The 15,521-nt window shown below is 42.7% G+C and overlaps 1 protein-coding gene across 2 annotated transcripts in view; it reads right to left on the reverse strand.

Moving 5' to 3' along the window:
* Window positions 1-15,521, reverse strand: part of TMEM181 (transmembrane protein 181) — a 55,611-nt gene that overhangs the window by 20,394 nt on the left and 19,696 nt on the right. Inside the window, exons 1-7 of one of the 2 annotated variants that reach the window (XM_074990302.1) lie at window positions 14,772-14,853; window positions 11,217-11,272; window positions 9,856-9,937; window positions 8,993-9,120; window positions 6,185-6,304; window positions 5,094-5,174; window positions 2,979-3,078 (exon numbers count right to left, since the gene is read on the reverse strand). In XM_074990302.1, coding sequence (XP_074846403.1) covers window positions 2,979-3,078; window positions 5,094-5,174; window positions 6,185-6,304; window positions 8,993-9,120; window positions 9,856-9,937 — 511 coding nt within the window. In that variant the 5' untranslated portion in view covers window positions 11,217-11,272; window positions 14,772-14,853. Of the gene's footprint in view, window positions 1-2,978; window positions 3,079-5,093; window positions 5,175-6,184; window positions 6,305-8,992; window positions 9,121-9,855; window positions 9,938-11,216; window positions 11,273-14,771; window positions 14,854-15,521 lie in introns of those variants that run through there. The other variant, XM_074990301.1, reaches the window with a different exon arrangement.

Genomic DNA, 15,521 nt, shown 5'->3' on the forward strand with positions numbered 1-15,521 from the left:
TCTTTTGAAATAAGAAAAGCAGTGTAGACACTGCTCTTTTGAAAGTAAACCCATCTTTGAAAGAATCCTTCCTCCCATTAAAAAGGGAAGAAGGGCTTATTTTGTGTAATAAAGGACTTTCATTTTTCTCCAGGTTTGCCGTGAGAGAGAGAGAGAGAGAGAGAGTGTGTGTGTGTGTGACAGACAGAGAGCGCGCTACTGTTCTCTGTACAGTCATGCCCCGAGATATGCCCATTCGAGCTACGAGAATTCATGTTTACGAGCAGCTTGATTAAGGACCACTACTTCGCCTTGAGGCATTTACTGGAGTTTACAAGTGCCTCAGCAGGACGCAGACACCCTGAGGCTGGAGAAAGTCAGCCCATCCTGGCCCCACCCCTGCCACTTCCTCCTCAGGCAGCTAGGGGTTCATCTCCCTCCACCCTGCACAGCTGTGCCTCGGGCGCCGCTTGCCACCTGGTGGCAGTTTCCCGGAGTCCCCAGCCCAGCCTTTACCTGGGGCTGGTCTGGTGTCCACCTTGGCACTGCAGCAGCTGGCAGCTGCTCCCAGGCGCTCCTGGGAGATGTGGCTGCTGGGTGCACAGTCCATCCTGGCCCCGCCCCTGCCACTCACTCCCTGGGCAGCTAGGGGGCCGCTGCCACCTGCTCTGCGCAGCTGTGCCCTCTGCCAGGTAAGCATAAATGGGTGTAAATTTTGGGGCTCAGGAGCGCATAAAATTTTTTCCCAGTGAAATTAATGGTAATTACATTTTCGACTTACAAGAATTCGCCGTAAGAGGAGATTTTTCAGGAACGAATTACCCTCGTAAGGCAGGAGAAGACTGTATTCGTGTTTATTCTGTATGTTTAAGGGCTGAAATGTCATTTGGGAATTTTAGAGTGGTGTTTTTGGTTGTTTCACCCAGGGATAAATTATTTTCTCCATATATGATCAGATCCTGAGGGTATTGTAAGATGCTTTAAGTCTCCCCGGGCCACATTGTTCCATCCACAGGAAAACTCAGATTTTTGGGGCAGAAAACTTCCACGTAATTCTCCTTCTTGTTCAGCTGTGGAGAGAGGTTTTCCCTCAGTTCCCTGTGGAGTTAGGCCATTGAGCAAGCCTTAAATCTGGGATCTGCAGGAGGCCAGAGCTGTCTGTACAGAGACCCTGCTCAGTACTCTGTACTGGCTCCGACTCCCTGGCAGTGGATTTCCATGGGAGCTTTGCTACAAGAGACTGCCCTTCACCTTTGTGGGGATTCTGTGGGAATACAGGCCCTGAATTTCATGAAGCTGGAGAGCTAGCTAATGTATCAGTCTGGCTAACGTGATCATTGCTCATGTGCAAAACAGACTCCGGCCACATGGAACACAGTTTTGGGCCAACAATGGGAAACAGTATAAACTGCTGTAACAGCACAGAGGAACTAGAGGGGTATAATTTAACTTCCATCTTCTTTATACCTTCTTGTTTTGTTCTTGCTGTGCTGTATCCCAGCTTTTCTGTGAATTGTACCTACTTAGACTCCATAAGATTCTGTGCGTGAAATTTTTAGTGGTGTAAGCCCTATTTTGGTTGCCAGGAACAAGCGTTAAGAGCTTGTCTGCACTACAGCGTTAACTTGGATACAGATAACTGAACCTGACTTCTCTGGAATTAGTGTAGCTCTAGTAAAAGCAGTCATGCTGCAAACAACATGTAATTGACAGGCCACAGCTTGTGAATGAAGACGCCAGAGTATCGCCTTGGGAGAAGGGATAACTCAATGGTTTGAGCATTGGTCTGCTAAACCCAGCGTTGTGAGTTCAATCCTTGTGGAGGCTTTTTAGGGACTGGGGAAAATAGTAGTTGGGGTGGTGCTTGGTCCTGCCAAGAGGGCAGGGGCCTGGACTAGATGACCTCCTGAGGTCCCTTCCAGTTCTAGGAGATGTGTATCTCCACTTATACACTGCTTTTCGTCTTTTGAAAGAGAAATATGCAAATGAGGTGACAGATATGTAAATCTGCACCTCATTCGCATTTTCAATTTCCCTCATTTGCATGCCTCTTTCAAAAGAGGAATGAAAGTGTAGATGCACCCTTGCAGATTCCCCCAGGCCCCAGCTGGGACTGATTTAATGCCCACAAACAGTCCTGTCAATGAAGTCCATCACTGCAATCCAAAAGGTTCACACTTCTCTCTGGTTCCTCCACTATCCATACCCCACTTTTCATCAGGTTACTTCCCAAAGATCTAGATTTTAGCTTACCAACTCTGGTTTCCTCCTCCTGTGAATGTCTCCCCTGTTCTGATGGAGAAGACAGTCTATATACTGGCCTCCAGCTCAGAGAGCTCCTCCTAATTGCCTGGAAGTGAGGGGAGTCCTGTCCCACCCTACAATAAAAGGCTCCTGATCCCAGGCAATTAAAGGAATTGTGTCCTGTTTTCCCTCCCAACCAACCCCTAATTCCCTGGGACTGGTCCTTCTCTTCCGCCACCAGGGCTTGGTTCAAATTTGGACCTTAGTTCAAATTCCTTATAACAGAGTCTTACTCCCTCTCATAAAAGGGTCAGTGCACTTCATTATGGAGAAAAATGCTATTTTGCTGTCTACTGGCTCTCTCTAGAATTTGTCTTGGTTTTCAAGCTAAAGACTAAAAGCAGCCACCTTGCTTAATTGAGCAGCCACTGTATCTCAGTGCCTCCAGGGAGATGCTCAGATAAATACACAGGCTGAACAACACTACCACCTTTAAAACAGGTAAGACAACATTTATCCGACTCAGAATTTTAAAGGGGAATGACATTTATTTGAAGAACTTAAAAGAAGTTAAATGCATCTGATTATCATGGCATCTGACTTACTGCAAGAAAGGATATACTTGCGTATTTTTAAACAAATTAATTGACTATGTGGATGAATTCTTCTAAGCAGTCATATATTTTAAAGGGCCAAGCTGATTGTAAGGAGAACCTTACAAAAACGACATTATATGCACACACACACGCACTTACCATTGTAAAGCAGCAAGAGGGGAAGAAGAATGGACATCCATTTCTGTTCGATTCCCCAGTCCCTCATGGAGAATTTCCGGAGAGAATGTGCAAAGAGACACTGCAAAAAAAATATATATATAAAATATATATATATAGGGAACTGTCAATAACTATATTACATACATCAGCCTCCCTCTATCTTGTCCTTCTTAGCCTTACCAGACCTTACAGAGTGTAACACACTGATAACATTACTGAAAGGAAGCATGTCCTGCTGAGTACATTGTATCACTGAGAATCAGGTTTCCAAGGATATAGTTCTGCGTCTCATATGTTGTGTGACCTTGAGCAAGTCACTTAACCTGTGGAACAGCCTGACATGGAAACCAGCCGCTACTGCACCAATCAGCATCAAGTGTGTGATATTGCCAATTACTGTATATACCATCTCAATATGACAATATCTGCCTAAGATAGCCAACAAACTTCATTGACAGGACAGGGCATGTACAGTAAAAGCTTGATTATCTGGCACTCCTGGGGAACAAGGATTGCTGGATAATCAAATTTGCCAGCGAGTTGAGTGGGACCAATGGGGATTGCAGGGAGGGAGCACTACTCCTGAGGACTTGGGGGGTGCCACCCTTGGCCGGGGTTGAGGGCACACCACGGCCGCTGGCCCCACAGCAGCCAGCCACAACTAGGCAAGCTGCCCTGCTCAGCCGACCCACACTGGGTAGCCGGCCCCACGGTAGCCAGCCCAAACTTGGAGAAGCCAGCCCCAGCCAGGAGGGCCACACCGCGGCATCCAGCCCCAGCTGGGAATATGGCCCCAGCAGGGGAAGTGGGTCCACAGCAGCTGGTCCTGGCCAGGTAGGTGTGAGGGGGTTGGTGCCAGGATAGGTGCCCCAAGTGCTGGTTAAGAGAATGTAAAGGTTATCGGAGTTCCAGATACACAGCTTTTACTGTACCACAGTCATTGTTATTTAACAAAAGTTGTGTGTGTGCACATAACAGCACCCAATGCATTTAACATTACATTACGACTTTCATTCTAACCCAGTGTTTTCATCCATCAAGTCAGAAGTTTTGCACTCCAATTTTTAAGAAATACAATAAACCCTCGAAATGCATGATTACGAGGTAAATGCAACTCAAAATCTCGCTCCCCGCTCCACCCTGGCTCAACCCCACCCCCGCAGGTCCCACGTGGCCCTGGTTCAACCCCCACTACCCTGCTCTCCACCCACACATGGCTCCAGCTCACCCCCCCACCCCCATGCCCAGCTCCGGCTCACCACCCTGCGTGTGGCTCTGGCTCAAACGCCCCTCCACCCCCACCCCCACACGGCCCCAGCTCACCTCCACTCCCAATCTCCCCTGTAGCCCTAACCCACCCCAGGCTTAACTCTACTGCCCCCTCCCATGGCTAGGGTGACCATATCTCCCCTTCCCAAATATGGAAGAGAGAGATATGGTGGGGGAGGGGCAGCACCTCCTGGCTGTACCAAGCTCTGGGCAGCTGGCACCCCCTCCCTCCCTGCCCAGAGTCCTGAGGGAGTGGTGGATGCGGGCACTCCCAGCCCCAGAGCTCCATCGAAGCAGTGGCCGTAGGCGCTCCGGGCACTGGAGCTCCAGGGAAGCGGCAGCCATGGGCGTTCCACTGGGGAAAAAGCCGAACTGACTTACGTGAAATTCAGGGTACGCGAGGTTGCATGGGAACAGAACCCTCGCATAAGTCAAGGGTCTACTGTATTTCATTACCTGGTCTCTGAACCCAGGTAAAATTTTTTCTTGAAAGTCTCAGTGAATTTTTTTCAGCCATTTTGAGTTGTACAAAATCATCATTTTTCTTATTTGCAATGCTTCCCCCACCCAATAAAAAAAAAATTACTCAAAGAAATGACTGAACTTTAAAATTCAAATTGAACTAAACTCTTACATTGTTGGCAGAAATTATAAAGCATAAACTGAGTTAAAAGTCTTTTTAAAAATGGTTTTGCACTTCCACAGTAGGAAACTTTGCTGATGTTGAGTCCTATGATGCCAAACACAGGACTATGTCATAGACGCATTAGCCGCCCTACCCACCTATCCCCAGACCTCTAAAAAAAGTTTAGGGATTGTACTCACAGTGACCATGAAAGTAAGAACTACAAAGACAAATCGGAACCAGATTTCCACTTGTGAAAAAGATGGGCGGTAGGTTTTCCACTGTAAGATGATAAAAGATAAAATTAGCATTTTAAGAGGAACCTGATACAATCTGCATGACATGAAAAAATTACTAGTACTTGCACACACAACGTTGCCTAAAAGTCTCTACAGCTGAATCCACTGGCTTTCAAGTCTTGCCTAATTAAGAGGAGATTTGTGATTATTTATCCTTCATCTTGTTTTTGCCTCCGGAAAAGTAAGTTCTAAACATGTGCAACTAACTACAGGAAACAAAATTTCTGTGTCTAACTGCTTCATTCTGGGCAGCTCTGAGGGCTATCTGGTGTTGTGGGGAGGGGGCATATATGGTGGGTGGTGCTGAGGGCTGGCTTACCTGGCCCTGCCCTTTCACCTGACACCATACCCTTTCCAGAAGCACAAAGCCAGATCCCCTCCACGCATCCCTGGCCCAGGGGCCCTGCAGTTCTGTCAGCCCCCAAACACGGGACTGACAGAAAGGCAATCCAAAAATTGCATATCTGTGTGTTAATAGCCAGCAAACTTATCCATTTTACAGTTATTTCTTAGCAGTTCTTGAGTTCAGAGCTGTAAGAACAAGAGAAGGATTTTGCATGTGCATTCAAATTCTTCTCAATGGTCTGCTTTGTAGGAAACACAGAATAGCTTTCTGAACAGGCTTTCCTGACCACGCTGTTGACAAGGACTTTCATCTTGAGTACAGTACAGAGTACTCCTCTGAGTAAGCATAATTTTTTTTTAACAGTTGTGGCAGAAAACAGTCTTTCTTCACACGAGTTAGGGAAATTGTGCTAGAATCTTGACAACATAAAATAAAGTATGTTGATGAGCTCAATAAGAACAGGGCCATAGCTTCCACACTTTTCTATGAAGGTATTTCACCTTCAAAAGGAAAATGGCATAGGGTTTTTTTTGTTTTTTTTTTTACAGTTGTTAAAGTAGCCTTCTGCAACAATCATTAAAACCAAAGATTTTTTTTTTGGGGGGGGGGGGGGGGGTTGGGGCCTAAGATGATACTGTTCACTTACTGTGAAAGTCACATTCTTGATGGGGAACAGCAGCTTGTTCAGACCCTCAAAATCAACGGTGACTTCATACTGAGTGTAGTTCAGGTAGCCAAGGTGAACCACAATGATTTCGGCACATTTCTACGAATACATTCAGTAAAGTTAGAATATCTCTAAACAGCTTTATACTGTAATTTGTAATTAAGGGCTTACACTTCAGTACAATTCACTTACAAACAAAGGATTGACACAGTAAAGTTATAATGGAAAAACAAATTAGGAAATTTGAGTGAGATTACAAAGGAACATATTTAAGGCACCCAGACAATGTAAAAGCTCAATGGGTGTCAACTGCCTGCCAGTCAAAATACAAACTATAGTTCTCAAAAAAAGTTTGTAAGTTTAAGATCTCCTGATACAGGTTGAATTTTGTGCCTAGGAAACCAAAAATTGTAAACACATAACCAACTAAATGCTCCAACAGTTCGGCAGCCCTAGGCTTTCTATGCTCAATCCATTATTTCCCTCCCCCACCCCCAGCCCGCTAAAAGGTCTAGAACGTTAATTCACCATATTGAAGTAATTTTCAAGTAACTGCCTGATTTCTGTTTGTTTATTTCAATCAACACTTAAGGCCCTACCGAATTCACAGTCCACTTTGGTCAGTTTCACAGTCAGAGAAATTTATAAAACAAAAATGTCATGATTTTACCTATTTGAATCTCAAATTTCAGAGTGTGGTAACTGTAAGGATCTTCACCCAAAAAGGAGCTGGGGGGCACAAGATTGGGGGAGGGGAGTGCAACAGTGCTATCCTTACGTCTGCTCTGCTGTCACCAGCAGCACAGGAATAGGGGTGGCATGGTATGGTATTGTCATCTTTTTTTCTGCACTGCTGCTGGCAGAGTGCTGCCTTCAGAGCTGGGCAACCAGCCAACTGCTGCCCTTCTCTGTCTGCCCAGCTCTGAAGGTAGTATAGAAGAAAGGATAGCAATACTGTAACCCTTCTAAAATAACCTTGCAGTTCCCCTGTAACTCGTTTTATTGTTCAGAACCCCCACTTTGAAAGACTGGATTCCCTGTGGACTCTATATGGTGTGGGGTGAAAGCACACAGATCATATTTCACGGTGTGCTGGTGGTGGTGGAGAGATCAGATTTCATGTTCCATGACATTTTTCATGGCCATGTATTTGGTAGGACCCTATCTATACCTAGTAACAAAGGGACATGGCTTATGTTCTTAAGTTTACCCATGTGTAAGCAGTCTCCATTTCAACCAAGATTACAGTACAAATACACCTTTGTACCCTGCTCGGGTTTTAAACTCCAACAGTGATGACACTTCAACAGCTATCTCCTAGGACAGTGCTGGGACTGGAAGAATGCAGGGGGAAAAGGTACACTTTGGTACTTCAATTCCTTTTACAACTAAGGACTGGAAGTCTAGGCAGAAAGAAACTATTTTCCAGACCCTGGCCAAGTGACATTTCCTACTCTTCCCACTGGACATCCAGATTTCAGTGTTACTGTAAGACCCAAAGTCAATCTAACTTTCAACACCTGTAAAAGTACAGACACTTTACAGGTTTTTAGGAAGAGGCTAGTGTCCCCTGTTACAAGATGTAAAAAAAGAAAACAACAAAAAGGTTAGGTAGAATGTTAAAAAATGCCTGCATGACTCCTATGTCTAACAGAGACTGGAGGAAAGACGGAGGGTATTAGATCTCTGGAACAATGTTTACCAGTGATTTTGCTAGAGTCTTCATCACTGGCAATTTTTAAATCAAGATTGATATTATTCTAAAAGATATGCTCTAGTTCAAACAGGAATTATTTTGGGGACGTTCCATCACCTGTGTTATGTTAGGTGATCACAGTGGTCCCTTCTGGCCACCGAATCTATGAAAGATGCCCTGTCATCTAGCTTCTCTTGCTGTGTGAGTGAGTCAACAGAACTAAGAGAAACCAAAAGATGAACAATGCTGTTGTGATAATGAATGAAATTTTCATAGGCTTCTACTTATTTAAGTGCTTACAACCCACTGAATGTGAATTGGACTTGGATGCTTAAATCACTCAGGCACTTTCGAACATTTTACCTATTTCCTTTTTTACCTCTTGTAGAGGGGAACAGAAGCCAGAAAACGAGAAGCAGCATCTAGACTGACTTAAGACATTCAAAACATTCAGAATGCCCAAGGAGTGAGAAAAAGTGACCAAGCGGAGAAAAAGCATCTCTTAACAATTGTTGCAAATATTTGTAATCAGACCACTGTCTGATGGCTTTTCAACTTAAATTAACTCAAGTCTTAGATGCTGAAGATAAGTGATGTGAGAACTTTAAAATCTTGAATTAACACACAAATAATACTTCGCTGCAGACTCAAAACAGTGACTATACTACCCCATTCAGATTCTTTCATTTAGGATCTGTCCCCATTAACACTACAAAAATGACAGCAGCAACTGCATTTAAATTCTTGTGTGACTGATGCAGGTTTACCATTTGCCCAGTGTGGATGAGAATTGTTTTGTCTGTAATTCAATTACATTCTTCCTACTGACAATCTGAGCAGCATTCTTTATTATTGTTTGGTTACTGCGCTGCTCAAAAGAAGTCATGCCACACAGCTGTAGGAAGCCATGTTACAAGTTTGCTAGCAAAATCCCTATTCAAACACAGTATTACTAGCTCAACTGCAGCCGTAATGGAGGCAAACTCTTTCCCATATGGCTCTCTAATCAGATACTAGTCCACGTCTACAATGCACAAGTAGTTTTATAAAAAAAACCTTTACAATCAGTGTTGTTTCCAAAAAATACTTACTTGTGCACAGTTTAGTGTTCTTGTCCGATTGTGAACTTGATTATTAATGAATGATGAGCTTCCATTTTCTTCTACACCACGTATTTTAACTGTCATAGTAACATTTATTTTGAAGCTGGATTCTGTAACTAAAGAGGAAAATATTAAGCTGCTGACCAAAAGAAATGCAGAACTAAAATCTCACACAGAGTTACTAGCTTACTAGAGCAGATTCAGGTACATTACTGACTTGGATAAGAACTCCCACTGAGATCAGTGCTGTATTCAGAACAGTAAGAAACACTCAATAATGTGATCTGACAATTTGAGCATTGCTATATAGTCACTATCTTGCAACATTGACTAGTCTAATACCAATAAAAGGAAGCTAAAGAGACATGCAGCCACACACATTACTGCTTTGGCATAAGGTATAAAAAACAAACAACTTTGACATTTCCCTGCAGTAGTTTTACACACTAACATATATATCGGAGCATAAGCTTTTGTGGGCAAAGACCCACTTCGTCAAATGCAGTGGGTCTTTGCCAACGAAAGCTTATGCTCCGATATATCTGTTAGTCTATAAAGGTGCCACAGGACTTCTTGTTGTTTTTGTGGATACAGATTAACACAGCTATCCCTCTGACACCTGCTGTCATTCTCTTAGATTCTTGGTTAACACAAATGAAGTTCTGCATATTCACATTTATTGAGATAGGTAGGGTTTTTTTCCCCATGCATTTGGATCCAGGTAAAACTACATGAGACTAAGTGAAATACAGGTCAACTACCGTAACCATAAACGACTTATTGTACCTATTGAAATAAAATTGCAGCATAATGTCAGTTTTCTGAAATAATAAACTGAACAAGATGCTTACCATCAGGCTGAACTACACATGTCAGCCACAGCTGCTGATTATAAGTAGACAAGGGGTTTGAACGTAATCTAAATGGCTTCATCTGGAAAAAAAGCAACACACATTTTAGGTGAATTCACATTTGTCCTACTGCACTAGTCATTTGTACATGCAACAAAAAGACTTCTGTTACTTTTCTATACTTCCGAGAGAGAGAAAGGGGGAGGAGTTTAGTCCATTAAATGATCAGATTTGAGTACAGTGCTGGTGGTGTGAACACTATTCTTGAACACATTTAATTTTGACCAGAATACAGCATAGCTTTGAATGAACAAAAGAAGAATGTAAAGAAAATTAAAGTACCAACAGTTAAAGAGAATGCAATTACAGAATGGAAATATGGTTTTATATTTTTTTAATCTAGTACCAACTGTGGTTTATTTCTAGCTCTACACTTCAAGAGTAAGACTTTTGATTATCAAGTTGCTATATGTCAAGCTTACTCAACTTCGTGTATCAAAAAGGCAGCCATTTCCCCTGGGATGTTCTAAAACTTTTATGGTCATTTTAGAACTATGAAGGGAGAAATGGACAGGTATGAGAGGCAGGCAGAAGTAAGCCAAATTCTGAATGGATGTCTTCCAAACAGGAATTAATTCACCAACTTATTGCCTGTGTGTTTTATAGGTGATCAGACTAGATGATCGTAATTGTCCCCTCCGGTCTAGGTTCATAGATTATAAGGAGTAGAGGTAAAAGACTTGGCTTTTCCTTGCCATCCTTATGTTCGCTTGGGTACAATAAATGTGTAAGAACGGTCTCTGTTCTCGAAAACAAATAAACTTGGGTAGCAAATTAAAAACAGATACCCAAGGTACAACATTTAGAAAAATAGAAAACCACAACATTATTTTTTCTAAGCAATTCAAGTACTGCCCTCTAGTCTGCACAGGGAAAAAGAGCTAAGTTCTGTGTGTGCGCAGGGGGTGGGGAATATGTGCAGACCCCTGAAAGGGAAGATATGATGGTTGCTTTTAGAAAAATCCAAATCTCTGCTGTTTGTTTTCTATCTGTCACTTGCCAGTGAACAACTGTCAAGAAAAAAACATTACTTCCAGGTGACAGAATTGAAAATGGATGTGGGGGTGTTAGTCTTCATTAAGGGCTTTTTTAATTCTCTTTCATTCCTTCCCCCATCCCTCCAAGCCCTCTTAACCAGTACATTTTTAATTCTCTTGCAAGCTGGAAAGCACAATGCCTTGTAAATACACCAAAATATAATTTTCTATTTAAAACACAACTTCTTAAGTTAATGTGTAAATTAATAAAATGTGTAGCAAGCCGTCAGTGCCTGACATGTAAGAACATAATATAGGTCTTACCTTTATGCTGTTATTCAATTTGACTGGTACAGAAATGGATTCAATTACACTAGGACCTATGTGATAGTCAAAAGGAGAAGAGAAGACAATAAATCCATTAAGTTAATCCATAAATAGTGACATCATAATATGATACTTCAGGCTCGTAAATTACTTTTAATCTCCAGAATTCAAAGAACCTTGCCAATAATAGTTACACAACACTTGAATGAAGCAGGCCAATATTACACCATGTGCAAACTGACTGTCAAGTCCCTTGATATTCATGCGAGACCATTCAACTATTAAGTAGCAGAACAGGATGAGAAGTCAGATTCACAGCCCACCCCAAGCTAATAAGTTAAACTCAGTATGCTTGTAATTAATAAATCATGTGTTCCTGCCTAATAAAGACTGGTGCTGTGGTTGCTACTTTTGTCTAGAGGTAGAACTGAGCTGACATTATTACAGAAGAGATCTATTTAATTTGCCCTATAGCATTTGAGCACTCATTGCCAGTTTGCATACCCTATGATCAAAGTAAGGCTTTATCTGCACTACAGCATAAATTCGAATCTAAGGCACTTAGCTCAATTTTAAATTGTGACTGTTAACACAATACCATTCTTTCAAATTTAAGGGGCACCATGGGCCAACATTCTTACTCTGAAGTCCCCAGTGGGATTAACCGAGAGTTCAAATGTAAGTGTTTGGATTAATGGTAGTGTGGAAACAGCCTCCATTTAAATCAGTTTTATTGGCCACCAGATGAGAACCCCATGTATCCCACAATGCCCCCCAGTTGTCTGTTCTGGCTAGTCATATCTCCAATGCTCTCCAGGTGCGCAAGAAGTAAGATAACAGGAAGCCCATGAATTTAAAATTTCAGAGGCTGGCTATCACCAGGGGGAAGTCTCTTTCTGGGGAAAAAAAAAGCCATTTGCTTTCCATGGGAGGGGAATGAGGGCAATGTAAGGTGGGAAGATATCATATACCCACAACCACTTGCGGGGCATTTCCCCCTGCTATACTGCACCAGTGAAAAAACCCAGAAAGCTATGGGGCTGAGGGAACTGTGGGATAGGTTCCCACAATGCTCTACTGCCATAGTCGATGGTTGGTGATTTAGAAAGGCAGCACTAACTCAACTTTGTTGAGACTTTGTGGGCAGGACAGGAAACTCAAATTCAAATTTATAAAATCCAGCGTTATGGAAGCAATTTTAATAAAATTGTATTTATCTCATAGTTTAGATGTAGCCTAAAAGTGTTTTGGGGGAAGAGTGCTGGATTTTGACCATCTTTGGCCATTCGAGGGAATTACATATGTTGGTACATCCAGGTTACGTTTAACTGATCCTTATGAACAAACAAAATATTTATCCTTTCACTCTGGTTCTACTGGAAATATGGATGTTGTTTTAACAAGTGACACAAACTGAATTATTAAAACAGCAGGATGAATGATTATTCTACTCATGGAACTAAAAGATAATGCACAAACTATGACACACAGCCTCATATAAAAAATGAAAATTAAAAATTAAGGAGTACTTAGGTGAGCACAGAAAAATAAGAGAAAACAAGCTCAGCCCCCTCGTAAGCCAGACAGACAGACTGCTGCTATGCAGACTAGGGGAGAGAAATGGGGGCAAGAGCTGGGGACTGATGCTCAGGGAGAGTCCCAGTCCCCCAGGATGGGTCGGTCAGCCTGTCGTCACCCTCACCCCAGATACACCACTCTCTTCTCCCTCTCTGCCCCTACCTTCCGTTGAAAAGTGGCCGGCAATCTACTAGTATGCCATTGGGAAAGCTGCACCAGGTGACACTGTACATGACCCATGAGGTATCACAATCTTTTCCCAAAGCACCCTGCTGCCAAGTGCACAGTGGGATAGCTACAATGCTGCACTGCTCTTTTTATCGAAGAGCTACTAGTGTGCATGCAGTCTGCTGGCACAAGGAGCGTAGTGTAAACATGCAACAGTGATTTTAATTAAAATGGCATAACCTTTGCTGACAAAACTTTGTAATATAGACAAGGTCTAAGGGTTTGTCTTCACGGGCAAGTGACTGCATTGATGCTTTCTTGCTTGGAGTGTGGAAAAAAAAAATCACCATCACCCCCATCCTGAGCACAGCAAGTTTTAGGGCAGTAACTTGCCAGTGTAGACAGGCTCCCGGCGTCAGGAGGTTAAAGCACCCTGCAAGCACAGATAAAACTTCAATAGTTGTTATAACCAGCATGCGAACTATGGATCTTATCATAAAGCGGAATATTCTCCTGGTACACTTTGAAAAATAGTTGTGGGCTCACTAAGAATTCACAATTTTTCCCCCTCAAATATTCTGTCCAGTTTCCCTTAAATGAAAATTTAAATGTCTTCTTGCTTAAAAGAAAAAACCAAACCAAACCAAAAAAAGCCTCTTACAATCATACCCACTGTTCTTCGCAGGGTTGCTTAGGAATGTGCCGCTAGGCATTTGGTTTTTAAAATCAAACCACACAGAGAAAGCACTTTTAAAAAGAACAATATGAACTCTGCAAGTGAGCATAAACAAAAAGGTAAATCAAATAATGTTTTTGCTCACAAGGTTGAGGAAGTTTTTTTGTAAGAAAAAAATCAGTATAATAATGAGTTGGGTCTATGCCCTGTCAACACACCTGGCTGCCAAAGCAATCTCATGAGATAAGAATCTCATAGCACAGCCAATTCCTGAAGGAAATCAAAGGTCGTAACACACTTCTAGAAGGGTACAAAGAACCACAAATTCCTTACAACAGCAGCGTTGCAAAGGACAGGGGCATCTGCATCATCTAAACTACATGCTAATAGATGCATGCAACACAACGCCACGAAACAAAACACCATACTCAGAACAGTCATTCATTAGGAGTGAACAGCTCAATTTTTTACCTTTATGGGAGCGTCACTTTGCTTATTAGTCAAAGCCGACTGTCACATGACCCTACATCCCAATCAAGCAATTAGAGATAAATGTGTATAACTGAAAAATATGGCCCAATTATTTAGCTGAGTCAAACAGCTCCAGGAATCTATTCCCCTTTTTTTGCTAAATAATTCATAAGAGAGGTAAGCTGAAAACTGTATTTACATAAAATCATATTACATAAAATCATGTTATGGACAACGTATTGCCCTCGGGTGCCCTGTGGCACTTGCCAGCAATATCACTCTTGCATATGAAGATGACAGCAGTTAGTTTGGTCCTGACATTTTAAGATAAAGTAAACTCTTCCAGATCCAGCAACCTTGGACTAGGAGGTTGCCAAATATTCAAATAATCTGGATAATAGAGAGGTATAACTAACAATGCATAACACTACAAAAAACAAGGTTAGATACTAAGGAACAAACAAAAATGTACTCAGAGTACTTTATGTGCAAACAACAGCAGTATTTGCTGTAAACTTACAGTGTATTTGCTGTATTTATTTGTATTTACTTTCACTACACTGTACTTATGGAAAACATAACTAATATTTACTTATGGTTAAATTGCTAGTTATTTGAGGGTTTCAGGTGATAGAATGCCAGATAGAGAAGTTACTCACTTGTGTAGTAACGATGGTTCTTCAAGATGTGTCCCCGTGGGTGCTCCACAGTAGGTGTTGGGCTCGTCTCCGCGCCGCAGATCAGAGATTTCCAAGCTGTATCTGGTCGGCTCATGCATGCGCCGAAGTGCGCCAGTCCTTCACGTGCTTTCGGTCGCTTTCGGTCACGTGCGCAATCCGGTCCAGGCCAGTTCCTTGACCAACTGCCCCGGGTGCTCCTGAAAAACATAAAGCAGAACTCCGAAGCAGGGACGAACGGGTGGGTAGTGGAACACTCAAGGGGACTCATCTCGAAGAACCATTGTTACTACACAAGTGAATAACTTCTTTCTTCTTCGAGTGGTCCCCGTGGGTGCTCCACAGTAGGTGACTACCCAGCAGTGGCCCCAGAAAAATGGAGGTGGGTACCAAATTATGTGCAGCTTGCCCTTGAAAGGACTGCTGTCAATAGGCGTGTCTCCTCTTCCAACACCCGGTGAATAGCGTAGCGTCTGGCGAAGGTGTCATAGGATGACCATGTCGCCACTCTGCAGATGTCCTTTAGAGAGACTCCTTTTAAGAAAGCTGTCGAGGCCACCATCGCTGGTGGAGTGAGCCCTGGGCCGAACTAGCAGAGGGGTCTTATGTAGTGCATAGCACATCTTTATGCAGGATACAATGTTATTTGAAATTCTTTGTGATGATAGTCCTTCCCCTTTTGATCTGGGTGCAAGAGACACCAAGAGTCTGTCTGTCTTTCGGAAGGGTTTA

This window comes from Carettochelys insculpta, chromosome 3, assembly GCF_033958435.1.
Source record: "Carettochelys insculpta isolate YL-2023 chromosome 3, ASM3395843v1, whole genome shotgun sequence".
Classification (NCBI taxonomy): Eukaryota; Metazoa; Chordata; order Testudines; family Carettochelyidae; genus Carettochelys; species Carettochelys insculpta.